This window comes from Piliocolobus tephrosceles, chromosome 8 (genome assembly GCF_002776525.5).
Source record: "Piliocolobus tephrosceles isolate RC106 chromosome 8, ASM277652v3, whole genome shotgun sequence".
Lineage (NCBI taxonomy): Eukaryota > Metazoa > Chordata > Mammalia > Primates > Cercopithecidae > Piliocolobus > Piliocolobus tephrosceles.
In genome coordinates this window covers 61214007-61227706 of record NC_045441.1, presented here as the reverse complement: position 1 = coordinate 61227706, position 13700 = coordinate 61214007, and the positions used below count along the sequence as shown (strand labels likewise).

Sequence of the window (13700 nt, the reverse complement as noted above, 5' to 3'; positions counted from 1 at the left end):
TCAGAAAGACGAACACAAAAACAATGAACAAAGTTATTATATTATAGGAAAGACAAATGGCCAGATCTGACTTTTCAAAACTACTCACATTATGAAAAAACAGGAGCAAATCTAGTTTCAAGTTTAGCATGCCACTCCCTGTTTAATTCATAAAACACAACTGGCAGAAGTATTACTTGAAGCAAAACAAAAGTAATGTGGGAACTTGCTTATTTTGCTAAGCCACAATGTATTTTTCCAGGAATAGCATAAATTTGACATCTTTCTTCTTTTTTTTTTTTTTGAGGCGGAGTCTCGCTCTGTCGCCCGGACTGGAGTGCAGTGGCCTGATCTCAGCTCACTGCAAGCTCCGCCTCCCGGGTTTACGCCATTCTCCTGCCTCAGCCTCCGGAGTAGCTGGGACTACAGGCGCCCACCACCTCGCCCGGCTAGTTTTTGTATTTTTAGTAGAGACAGGGTTTCACCGTGTTAGCCAGGATGGTCTTGATCTCCTGACCTCGTGATCCGCCCGTCTCGGCCTCCCAAAGTGCTGGGATTACAGGCTTGAGCCACCGCACCCGGCAAATTTGACATCTTTCTTGGTGTCTATGGAAAAGGGGTTTAGAATTGTTTCACTAAAAATTAAATTTCTCTATTGTCAAACATGATTGTATACTCAAATTTTAAAATGTGAAGGGAATATTTATTAAACATTTCCTGGGTATGCCACTATATTAAGTCCTGGTAATATGATATAGTTTATTTCAAATTTTTTTCAACTCACACTTCCTTTAAAATAGCACCGACCAAAAGAAAGTTAATGTGAGCTTCATGTACAATTTTTAATCTTTGTAGAAAAATAAACTGAGAAAGGCAAAAATTGTTTTATTTAACCCACTATACCAAAACATACTGATTTCACCAGTACAAAAACTGAGATAGTTTACATTTTTTGGTACATCTTCAAAATCTGGTATGTACTTTACACTGACAGCACATCTCAATTTGGACAAGCTATATTTCCAGGGCTCAATACTCACATGAATCTCAATTGTAATCAAAGAGGTTGGCCTGCACCCTTCCATTGTCTAGCACATTTACTTGTAGACAACTGTCAACATCTACCACTCTGCCAATTCTGTATCCCATCGTTATAGTTCAGATCAACATATATCACTAGCAGAATTTATTCATTACCAAATATTTAGCTGTAAGATCAGCACTATGTCTGGTACTAAATAAATGGCAACAAAAATGCTGACATGGGAGTTCAATCATTCATCTATTTGCAGATACTAACACAGGTAACAGTGAGTGAACAATCTTCCCTGGTTTTTTTCATTCCACTTAACACAATTATTAATTTTCTTATTTATTGTGTGTATATGCACATCTGTTTCTCTTATGACATGCCACAAGGGAAGGAAGTACATCTATCTTGTTTGCTATTACATCCCTGGGCCTTAGCAGAATGTGTTATACAAAGTAGATGGTCAAGTATGTGGAAAATGAATATGGCCATGCATTGATTATCAGCTTCAACCAGCTTGTCATTTCATTACACTTTGTCAATTAGTCAAGAGACATTCCACATTTTCTCAATGAAAGCAGAGAACAGAACAACTGTTTTCTCTTCAGCACAATATCTTATAGAACATTCCAACCATTAAAAAGTAATCTGAAATTTCCCACAAGTCAGAATCACATTTATCCTGTCTTCATTAGACTCTCCTCCAACATACAACAAAATTAGAATGGCTGAGGAACAAATGCACAAGTACAAGAAAACAGTCCTTTCCATCAACCTCTCAGACTTAAGAAGACAAGGACACACATGCACCTGGAAGAAAAAAAATAATGAATAGCATTTACCACCACACAGTCAGTCCAGGCCTGGCTTTTAAGAGCTGTGAAGACTTCAGAAACTTCTTTGGAAAACCATTTTACGTTAAACAATAGAAATACTGTAGAAGCCATGATAAAGGAAAACCTAAAACTAGTTAATGCTCTGAGTTTTTAAAAAAGCAAAATAAAATAGCATGTAATAAGGTGAAGCCTATTAAACCCACACAAAATCAAATCATCAAAATCTCAAACTTAACTCATTCTTCAGTAATATAATATTGTATTATAAAGTCCTTTGGCTAGTCTTGACATTGTAGAAATAATTTTATGTAGAGTGCAAAACCTGGAAGAATATGAGAGCTGACAGTGACAGCCGACAGTGAGAGCAGCTATCTTTTTATTTTGTATAAAATGGTACTTTAATAATACTGATTCTCCCCAAATTAATTTATAGTCAGTTTTATCATTTTTAGCACATAGAGCCTCCTACTCCTAGTTCAGTATTTTCTGTTTTTGGAAATTACTGGTATGCTTAACCATTTCATATCACTGAAAACATTTATTCATCAATTGTATGTAGATCAATCTTTTAAAAACTGAATCATATTTAAAATACACTAAAGAAAATTACTTTTCCCTTTTCTTTTTGGTGAGCATTTCAAAGGTGGGGTAAATTCAGCCTCTTCACTGTGTTTTCTTTTCTTTTTTTTCTTTTTATGGTCACTTTGGTAACCACTGGAGTCACTGCCTTGGAAAACAGGGTCCTGGTCCTGAACTTCCTGGTGCTTTTTCTTCCTTTTCTTTTTCTTTGGCTCCTCCTCCCAGAGGCCATTCACATTATTAGTATTCTGCAGGGCTGACTCTTCCATTGGAGTGTCACCTGCATCATCTGCTAGCTTTGTGGTGCCACTGTCCACTTCATATGTCTCTGGGTCTTTCTTCTTTTTCTTCTTCTTAGGTTTTTTAGCAGCTTCTTCAGTGCCATTTTCTGTAACTTCTTCAGAAACTTCAGAGCGCTTGAATTGTAAACTATAAATTAACAGTTAAAAAAATTAACAGAGCAATAAGCAAAAAACAAAGAACAAATTGAGATCAAGATACCCTAACAGGCTAAGGTTTTCTAAATAATGACAGCAGTACAAGACACATAACCACGGCATAAATTCCAAATATTCTATCCTGTTATCCCTCAATCCACTAAAATATGCATGGGCTGCTGAATGTTAAATTGAAAAATGTTAAATTTAACATTAAATGTTAAATTCTTTCTTTATGAAGAACTTCTCCCAGACTGTTTCCACGCATAAAAATGACATAAGAATCTCGTCAAAACATGTCTTCCAAGTTTTGGGTTGTTTCAGAAAAATTTGGTCACTGAACATTAAACATCACAATACCTAGGCTTATTAACCAAACCACTGACATCTAATAGAAAATACGATCTGGTATGTATCAAAGTAATGGTGTTTCCAGTCTACTGTTTTAATCCTGTTTCAAATAATAGTCCATTGTTCTACTTAGCTGATACTAAGATAGTGTTACTTTAACATTGTGAATTATTTTATACCACTAAAATAAAACATGGATCAATGAAGTAGCTCTCTCTCCAGAACTTCAGTCTTAGTAGCACTAGGCACATGTACGTAATCAATACCAACAACATAACTTTAGAAATTCAGTTCCTCAGTCAGACTTAGTCACATTTCAATGCTCAATAGTGAGGCTGCTGTATTATGTATATATACTACATTTCTGTCATCACAGAAACTGAAGAGCTGTTCCAGACTTCAACCCATACTCTTGTAACTTTAAGGTAAAATATAGAAAAAATTATTAGCAATAGCAGCATTCTAAGAGTTGTCTCTCTCCTCCTTCCTTTAAACTTGGCTCCCATGGAATCAAGCTCAAGATCAGAGTAATTCTTACAATAATTTCAATACAGAATAATACAGAAATTAAAATATCTGGCACAGATGACAATAAGCAACACAAATTTTTGTGTGTAAAAACAAAGCAGGCCAATAGGAAGGTAATTGTGCTTTCAGTAGTTTCAAGTTTAGAGGTCAATTTAAAAAAAAAAAAAGTTGACAACAAAATAGAAAATACTTAGCAAAATTGAGCTATTGAATATTAAAATACAGACCAGTTAGCTAGTCAGTGTTTTAGAATATTTGATCCACCGTTACAGATTACTTAAGAGTATTGTTTATATTGACTTTATGGTTTGAAAGCATGAATATTCCTATAAACAGATATTTTTAAAGAGAGGCTTATGTTCTCTAAATTCAGAATTAAATAGAAATTAAGTACCTAATGATAATTATGTAATGATAAACTAACCTTGTGATATTTAGTTTTCCCCGAATGCAGAATACTCCAGCAGCATCTGAGTCTAAACGAAATACTTCAAATTCTAGTTCATCACCCATGTTTATCTCCATGGTTAGCCACTGCTCAGTTGACAACTGCTCAGGTTTAGGAATGGAGGCATTGAAACACCCATGTACTAAACAGCCAATGTGGCTGGAAGACACTTTATTAACTATACCCTGGGAAGAAGAAGGAAGAAAGAACGTAACATAAAGAACAGATCCACAAAGTTAAAAGGTGAACCAAACTTTACAAGCTTCAAATAATCTTCAAAGAGCAAACATCAAGTTAATGGTCTAATTTAATATGGAAAAAGTTGACCTCAATTAAAACTTACCCCATGTCATGCCAAAACATCACTTTAGAATACCACTGGGTTTTGAGAAAGCTCAAACTTTATTATATAAGTAACTGCACATTAACTGTCTAACTGGATAAACTAATCTGCCCCTGCACCCTGTCCAAGAAAAAAACCACCTAAACCCCCCACTGCAGGATTCCTTGGGGAGGAGATTACTACTCTTTAGCTACATTGAAACCATGCAGAAAATATAACCTATAAAAAGACCTCATATGTGTTTTATAACTGGGATCTATGTTATGTTTCTGTAAATAGACTGAATTTCAAAGCTTAAAAATGCATTCTTTATTTAATTTAGCATGATGCAAGCATTCCATTAGAAGACAGCTTACCCTTTATATGTAAATATTGACCATGACTATTTTTGGCTGAATCACAAAAGTATTATTAGAAACTTTAAAACTAAAACAAAAATATGTGCTATATGATTTTAAGATGAGACTCTACATAAAACTTATTTTTCTTCTCAGGGTCAATATATACAAAGCATATGAATGAGACCCAGAAATATTAAAAATTCACATTTTCTGAATTACAAAACTGCAAATAATACTGACATGTATACAATGCTGTTTAACATCAGCAACCCTTTATACATGTGACAGAATAAAACTTCCCTATCTGGTATGATCAGAAGTCTAGTGTTCCCACTGGTAGTTTCCAGATGGTCTAGATAAACAAACTGGTACATCCATAAAATAAAAGTTCATTCAGTAACAAAGATAAATAAGTTCTCACCATAAAAAGACATAGCGAAACTTTAAATGCATATTGCTAAGTGAAAGAAATCAATTTGAAAAGGATACATACTACATACTCTATTCTTCTTTAAAAAGGCAAAACTATGGAAACAGTAAAAAGATCAGTGGTTGCCAGGGATTAGAGGGAACAGAGGGAAGAAGGGAGAAATGAATAGATGGAGCATAAGGAGTTTTTAGGAGAGGAAAACTATTCCATATCATACTATAATGGAAGGTAAGTTGTTGGGATTCACTCATGAAAGTGGCAGAAATATTAAAGGGAAATATTAGGGAAAGTTATAGGGAATAGTCACAAACCTTTTTGGAAGGCCAAAAGGTTACATAGCTTGTAATAATTGAACAGGCTGAAGACAGCCGGTTCTTACCTTAGAGCATTAAGTTATAGGGTAAATACTAGGGACAACAGAGGCTTCCCCAGTTAAGTCTGTTTACCCTACCTCCATTAACTAACCTTTAAGTCAGATGGCCCTCTGGGGGTGGGGCAAGGGAGGTCGCCCAGAGATATTGCCTCCTAATGACATTTACTTTAAACCTCGGTACCTGAGCTTTAATTATTTGTAGAACTACTCTCTTAACCATGTTAATTATCCACAAGTGTGTGGACTCAGAACTTCTGTTGTTAACTGTATACTAAATAAATGCCTGGAGTGTGAACTGCTCAGGGCCAGTGGCAGGGACAAACCTCTCTTGGTGTGTAGGCGGTCGGACACTCAGCAGCACTGGCAAAACAGAATATCTGCGTGTCAGTGAAGGTTTTATTCATCCGTCTTTTAGGTCAAGGTCTGCGGGCAGACCCTGTATTTTTGGAGACAGGGTCTCACTGTTGCCTAGGCCGGAATGCACTGGCACAGTCATAGCTCACTTTGAACCCCTGGGCTCAAGTGATCCTCCTACCCCAGCCTCCTAAGTAACTGGGACTACAGATGCATGCCACCATGCCTGGCTAATGTTTTATTTTGTGTAGAGATGAGGTCTCACTATGTTGCCCAGGTTGGTCTTGAACTCCTGGCCTCAAGTGATCCTCCTGCTTTAGCTTCCCCAAATGCTGTGATGGTAGGTGAGCCACTGTGCCTGGCCTACATGTTTATATTTAAAATAATAATTTACACAAAGTAGATGAAAGTTAAGTTTCTTAATTTCCAAATACACATCTGCCAACTTCAGTAGTCCAGTTATAAGATTCCAGTTTAACAGGCAAAAGATACTATTTGTATTAATTTGATATTGAAAAATTAAAAAAATTGGAAGTGCCTTCTGGGTTTTGTCATGGTTAAATTGATCTATATTTTTATGAATAATATCAAGGGTTAGTTAACAGTTCTGATCTATTAGATTAAAATATTTATCAGCTAAAGAAAAGAGCATATACACCCACATATGAGTATACATATGAACATGTGTATACACAGAGAACTGCTGGAGGAAGACAGGAGAAAGTAAAGAGTAAAAAAGGATCTATTTCAGTAGATTTCATATCAATATCTGCATTTCCAGCTTATGAAAAACTGGAAGACCTTTTCCACAGAGATTCCATTTCCAAGGCACAGACTGGCTGCCCTGTCCTCTGTCATTCACACATTTTCATTACTGCCTGGCCCATTGAATTCCTGTTTTATATACTGCTATATATTCTTTGAAACCTTTGTAAAGAAATGGTATTTGTGTAGAATTGGGAACTTTTGAAATAATGATAATTGATTTTTTTCCCTTAAAATCATTCTGTGACTATGAAAATAATAAAGTGGATGGGACATATATTCTGTGCATGCATGTGTTTTAGGAGGATATTAAAAAACTTACCTAGGTTTGGATGACACAAATTATTTTTTCCATAAAAATATTTATTTACTCACAATAGCAATTTATTTGAGTCCCAAGGTATATATTACCTTTTAAAATGTTCCAAGTTACATAATTATAGAATTGTACAAAGGGAGCTAGAAAAAAGGGATACACATACCATAAGCTTTTGCCCCGGTTCAGGGCAGAAAATAACAAAATCAGCTTCAATGTTAAGATGAATGTGTCCTTGATCATCATAAATATCTCCAAGTTCTCCCACAACTTTGATGTTATCATATGCAATAGGGACACCTAAAAGGCTGTAAAAAGAAAAAGTTGAAAATGATCTATTTTATCCTCTTTTACTTATTTTTTTGGAGACAGGGTCTTACTCTGTCACCCAGGATAGGGTGCAGTGACATGAACAGGGCTCACTGCAGCCTCGACCTCCCAGGCTCAAGTGATCCTACTGCCTCAGCCTCCCAAAGTGCTGAGATTATAGGTGTGCACCACTGCACTCTTTTAAACCAGGCCATTTTCATACTGACTTGATATTCTAAGAGTCCGAAGCTTACACATCTCCTAAATACACCACCCATGTCAAAAACAATAGTATATGATTAGTCTGTAACAACTTTAGTAGTCCTGTTTCACCAATGGATTCTGATGTGTTGGCTAAGTTAAAATGATGATTCAAGATACACCAGAAACAAAATGTGCAATTAATGCATGAGCAGTAAATCAACTCTTATTCCCTTGCCAAGTCCCATTCTTTGTGTCCTAGCATGACTATTTGAATTCTTCAAGTTATACTAGGATAGAAAGAAGGGACTTAGCAAAGAAAATGTGTATCTCTGTGAGCATGACTGAACAAGAGGCAATTTTGGTATTATTCACCATTACTGAATTTCAGTACTTAACGGCATATAGCAAGGGAAGCATTACAGTTAAAGCTGAAGCCCCTGAATTTTAAAGTCAATGACTTAATGGAGAAAAATCCCAAATTTAAACTATTGCTAGTAAATGCAAATGTTAATACAACTACATTTAGGAACTGACTCTGACACTTTAGTCTACAAACGTAACAGTCAGGATTAAGGAACAACTATTTTTCAAACTGTCATTTCTTAGTTCTTAAGGAATTACAGCTATTAAGGAGAAAGACCTAGTGGTGGGAGGTGGAGGGTGCAGTGAGCTCAGATCTCACCACTGCACTCCAGCCTGAGCGACAGAGGGAGACTCCATCTCAAACAAAGGAACAAGAAACAACAAAACAAACAAAACCTGGTGGCTTCATTACTTGTTGGAAAAAACTTCCCTTACTCCCCTAGGCAAAGCTGAAATCATTCCTCTACTCCTATAGGCCAGCTTTCTCACTGTTCTTAATCTAATTGTATGGAACCTATCTGTATATATGTTTGAATTTCACACATGGCTCTAAGGCCTTTGATAGCAAAGAATATTTTTTGTTGAACTCAATTAAACTTCTAACACAATTCACATAAAATAAGGGAAAGCATTTATCCCTAATAGATGTTGTTTACTAAAACAGCCAGGAGCCACAGAAAATAAACGTTAAGAACTACCAAATTAGGAAAATCCCAACTCAGAGACTTACTCGGGAAAGCAATCTTCTGAGGTTTTAATTTCTGCATGTGGCATTCCTAAGCTGGAATCATCCTATCACTAAGACAATGTTAGGGACACAGAAAACAGAGTTAGAGAATAGGAAGAAAAATTAACTGCCATACTAGACAGAAAAACAAATATTAGGACTTTATTTCCCCTAATCAAAGCCTTGTCTGGAAGGAGGTCTGTGGTCCCCTGGTGGGAGGGGGGACATTTGGAAATTTGTGATACTAATCATGGTTAACAGAAACTTTGCAGAAGCCAGGGCAGAAAAGAGTCTGTCATGTACAGGACAGTCAGTACAATGAGGAAATATCCTTAGCTCTGACTTTTGAATAAAAGGACAAATCTGTTTACAAATAGCTAGGAACCTAATTTAACTCTTAACATCAACACACAGTCATCTTTGCATATTTTTAATCTATATTAAATTGTTCAGGAATTTAGCAATATATAAATTCAAGGGGGATTTTGTTAAAAGTCATTAGATATGTGAACACAGGCACTCAACACTATATACTTTTTCCTCCTTCACTTTTGTTTTTCAGATACCATCCTAAATAGGTATCAGGGCAAGATGGTAGCCTCACTTTAGTTAATACTATATGTCCAATGTTTTGTCCCTCATCAGTAATGCATAGTTCAAAGTGTGGTGCCTGATTTTCACCTGGTGAATAATTTCACCAGGGGTCTTCAGCATATCCAAGTAATATGAAAGGAGCGGTGTCCAGATCTGTTCAGAGTCACTCCGCGTGATTTCGTGATTTCCCGCCCTAGCCTGTCAAGTGCAGGCAATACAAAACGGTTACAGAAAACAAGATGGTTGCTTGTGTTTCCAGATGTTATGACTACTTCGTATATCCTTTAATCTCTCAAATCCATCCTCTCTAACCATTTTCTCTTGGACAATTATAACATGATCTTAATTCCTCTTCTTGTCCACTTTCTCATCCTATTTGGTAGTTAACCATTAAGTAAAGCTAACAAGTACTGTTTCTTAAACTGCAAATCTGATATGTCAGGAACTGCAGATAAGTACTGCTTTCTCAAAAGTGTACCAAGTCTCAGAGTTAAAGGGTACTGAGAGGATGAAGCACTAACCCTGCCTAAGAAAACAGAAACACAAAAGGAAAAACAACAACAACCCCACCTTACCCCCAAAAGAACAAAAACTGGCAATGACAGGAAGGGAAAAGCAAAACGGCCATCCTCTCTGAGTCACCCCTGCCCTCGTCTCCAGTGGCATCCAATGCCTTTCCCTGACATAAACCTTATTCTACTTATATAATAGATACGGTTCTCTGGGCAAAGCATACCGGTTCACATCCAGTATCCGTTTGTTTATGCCACTCTTTGCCTGGAATGCTACCATGTGAAAGTACCGTCTTCAATCAAGTTGTTCTCAAAGGTCCCAAGATCCCAATTCAACACTCCTTATCTTATTAGATTGCTGTCAAATTTTAACACCTTACTATTTATTGGCTTGTATTTGTATCTCTACTACAGCTTAAAGCTCCTTGAAATAGGGATTTCATTTTTTTGTTTGTTTTTGTATCTCAAGTGTTCGGTATATAATATAAACATACGAGAAGTGTATATTGGTGCTTGGAAGAAGCTGTATATTCTAGAGATACTTGATTATTAACCTGTGTGTGGAGGTCAAGGATCCCTTAAGAAAGTGATAAAAGTTTCCGATACAGTGCCCAAGGAACTTCACATAAGAATTCCTGAAGGACAGTCATGAATCCCTAAAGAATCCATTCACTCTAGTATTAGAACCTCGCTTTTGAACCAAAGTATGGTCCAGAGGAATACTGCAGCACATGCCCGCGTCCCCCGCCAAACATCTCTGTAATTCTGTTTTCAAGGCACTTTTGAATACCGTAATATAAATGCATACATTTTGTTTTTTTCTCTTCCAAAAACAACAGGCTCACTAGTTCGACTGAATAAATCGTCTTAAAAACAACTCAGGTCCAAAAGAAGAGAAAATGGGGAAATTACCAGATTGAAATCCAATAAGAAAAAAACGTGCTTCACGTTTTACAGGTAGAACGGTTGTACTAATGCTTCATGTGCAATCTTCGATGGAATGAGAATCTACTTAAGCACTGCAAACCAAATTTTTATTGTCAAATGAGAAAACATCATCCGGAACGGGATAAATGAAACGTTGAATGCCAAACAGAACTGGGCCTACTAGGTCTCCAGACCCCTGGTCTGTTCCTACCCCTACACCAGGGTTCTGGAGCGAGAATCTCCACTCCCTCCGCCGACACCTGAACTTCATCTTTAAGTTTTCTTCTCTATCTATGAAAGGGACCCTATAAAGATCTTCACCAGAGTGGTACTGGCCTTGAGGGGCGAATCGCGACTCTAGAATTCCACGGGGCTAAGCTCTGGGGGGGCAATGCGACCTTTACTATTTGCCCCCTTTCTGCTGCGTTGTCAGCATACCCACCTGCTGCTACTTCCCGTGCACAAAAGAAGGAACAGGCAAAGAGATCGGTACCTCTCAGAATAGCGAAGGAGCTCTGCATCAAGCTGTTCTCGAATGCCGGTGCGTTTCCTGTTCAGGTAGCGGGGAGACAGCGCGATGTGCCTTTGGTGCGGCCCAGCCACCAGGCATGAGTAGCGACTGTTCACCAGCGCACAAGCAGCGGCATAAGTCGGCAACTCTAGGCAAGGCAGGACTCCAGCCTGCCCTACCAGAGACCCATCAGAAGCCGCCGTTGGCCGCGGCGCCTCTGAACAACCCGCAGCCATGCCGCTTGTCAAGGTTCCCACGGCGCGCGCCACTGACGCAAGCACAATCGCCTGTCCCCGACGCTCTTTTTACGTCATCCACCAACTACCACGCCCCTAGGAATTTCTACTCCTTACGCTGTATTACGCAGCTCTGACCAGCAGGGGGAACCGTATTTTCGCGCTTCGAGGACGGGAGCTTAGAGCCTCGGATATGCATTGAGCATGCAGGAAAGTCAACCGACTGCAGGCAAATGTGTGTTTTCGCACAGAAGCTTATTGGATTAAGTAGGTAGCTTAAAAAGAGGGGTTTTCACTGCGATCATTTCCAGTAGTAAGGTGGTTTGGTAGAATTTTACAAGCTTGGACTATACAATAAAATATCAAAATATTTATGGAGTATATTTTATGCAGGAAATCCTAAGAAGCAGGCCTGATAACTCTAATGCAACACATCTGAAAACGAACCTACTAATTCTCTCCTGTCCCGCTTCTCTCCTTATTATACACATGCTAAATCAGGGAATCATACCACAGTCAACCTGTCAGCTTCGGATCCTCTTTTGTTTCCCCAAATATCAAATCATCCTGAAGGCCTGTATTGTCCAAAGTGGAAATATCATTCTATTTGGACACTATTCGCTTTCCCTGCCGACAAAACCGCAGGACTCCCTGCCTGTGGAAGCCTAGCTCAATGGTCAGGAGGACACCCTGGGGCAGCCAGATCTTCCCTGAAACACATATGATTGTGTTGTGCCCTGTTTAAGCCCTACATAGGCACCCCACTTTCTCTAGGACAACACAAACTCCTGAAAAATGCTTATACAAGGCCATTTTGTGATCTGTGTGGGCACACAGCCTCTCTCTTCAGCTTCATTTGTCACACTCCCCACCCTAATATTATGCTCCTTGATCCACTTTCAGGTCACTCTTTCTGCAGTCTTATGCTGTTGCTTCTACCAGGGAATATAATATTTTCACAAGGGTAAATTCTACTCACGTATGAATTTTTAGCTTAGATTTTACATTCTGTTCCTTCGCAAAGAGTTTTCAACCACTCCACTCCTCTTTCTCTATGAGGATTAGGTAGTTACCCATGCTTTTTTTTAATGTTAATTTTATATTAACTGCCCATTTGCTTGCCTGTTTCGTCAATAGATTCCTACACTCACTAAAGTGGGGACCATAATATCTGTATTATTCACTACAGTAGCCCCCCACATCTCATCCCTCCTCCAAAGAAAACCAAGAAAAACGCAAACAATACATTCTGAATGAATAACCTGATAGCGAGTTAATAAATAATAAGTGATAAAGAGCTCGCAGCCTAAGTGGAAGTGGGATGTAAACGTAAACATATAACAGGTTATGCTAGGTAAGTGCCAAGAGAAATGTATAGCAGTGATGCGAGTACTAACATACTCCCTCATCTCCTAGACACTGCAAAAAGCTTCTTAACCTCTCTAACCCTGATTTCTGACTTGTAAAATAGGAAAAATAATGCTTGCCCTGCTACCTTAGAGAGATGATAGGAGGGTCAAACAAGATAAATAAAAAGTATTTTCTTTAATATTCCTTAAATGACTGCAAACTCAGCATGAGATGATAGCAGGATGAAACTGCCCCCAAAACCTAATAGTAGACATTTTAAGTCCATAAATGGGAAACTTAATGGCCCTTACCTTGATTTTGTTGCAAAGTCCTGTAAAACCCCTGTGCAGGACCCTTCTGTTCAGTGTGCTCAAACTCAGCTAAATAAGGAAGTCATCTAAGGTAAGGAGCTTTAAGAACTCCCGATGCCCAGATGACATCCCAGACCAGTTCAGTCAAAATCTCTCCAGGTGCCTACACCTTACAGTCAAGGTGGATCTAGACTGGATGTAAGTGATTTGAATGAAAACTATTTGGCCAAAAAAGAATTTAGTAAAAAACAAGCTGGACATCATGGCAGTTTGACCAAAACAAAACGTTACCTGAAATCAAATATTCCAGTAATAATCTTTCACAATTACTAAATGTAGTGCACCATGGAGTAGTTTTGTAACCTTAGGTGTGTCCAGTTGCAGTTAGAAGTTTAGTTGTTTAATTTTGAAACTGATTTTGCCATTTTCAGTTTTAAAAAGTCTGGCTTGATCGTTAGCTTCTGTCCACGCTCTGCATGATTTGGGAGCGAACAAGGTGATTCTGCCTGCATGCCAGTGTTCACCGTTATGGGGTTAGTTTACAAA

At 38.0% G+C, this 13700-nt stretch overlaps 1 protein-coding gene across 2 annotated transcripts; it reads right to left on the bottom strand.

Annotated features, from left to right (window-relative positions):
• Positions 1 to 849: 849 nt before the first annotated feature.
• On the bottom strand, positions 850 to 11558 carry TWISTNB (TWIST neighbor). Of its 2 annotated transcripts, none has more exons than XM_023215949.1 (4): positions 11240 to 11558; positions 7277 to 7418; positions 4165 to 4373; positions 850 to 2853 (listed from the first exon to the last, which is right to left on the bottom strand). In XM_023215949.1, exons 1-4 carry the CDS (start codon positions 11491 to 11493, stop codon positions 2442 to 2444), a joined length of 1017 nt encoding a protein of 338 aa, XP_023071717.1. In that variant the 5' UTR covers positions 11494 to 11558; the 3' UTR covers positions 850 to 2441. The 2 variants fall into 2 exon arrangements, with proteins under 2 accessions (XP_023071717.1, XP_023071716.1); XM_023215948.1 differs by having other exon boundaries at positions 11189 to 11515.
• Between the last annotated feature and the right edge of the window lie 2142 nt (positions 11559 to 13700).

Coding starts and splice junctions, on each gene's coding strand:
- TWISTNB (XM_023215948.1), bottom strand. CDS start 11,493: ATGGCTGCGGGTTGTTCAGAGGCGCCGCGGCCAACGGCGGCTTCTGAT. Junction 4,374..7,276: donor AACCGGGGCAAAAGCTTATG/GTATGTGTATCC, acceptor TCTTCTTCCCAG/GGTATAGTTAATAAAGTGTC. Junction 2,854..4,164: donor GGAAAACTAAATATCACAAG/GTTAGTTTATCA, acceptor GTTAATTTATAG/TTTACAATTCAAGCGCTCTG.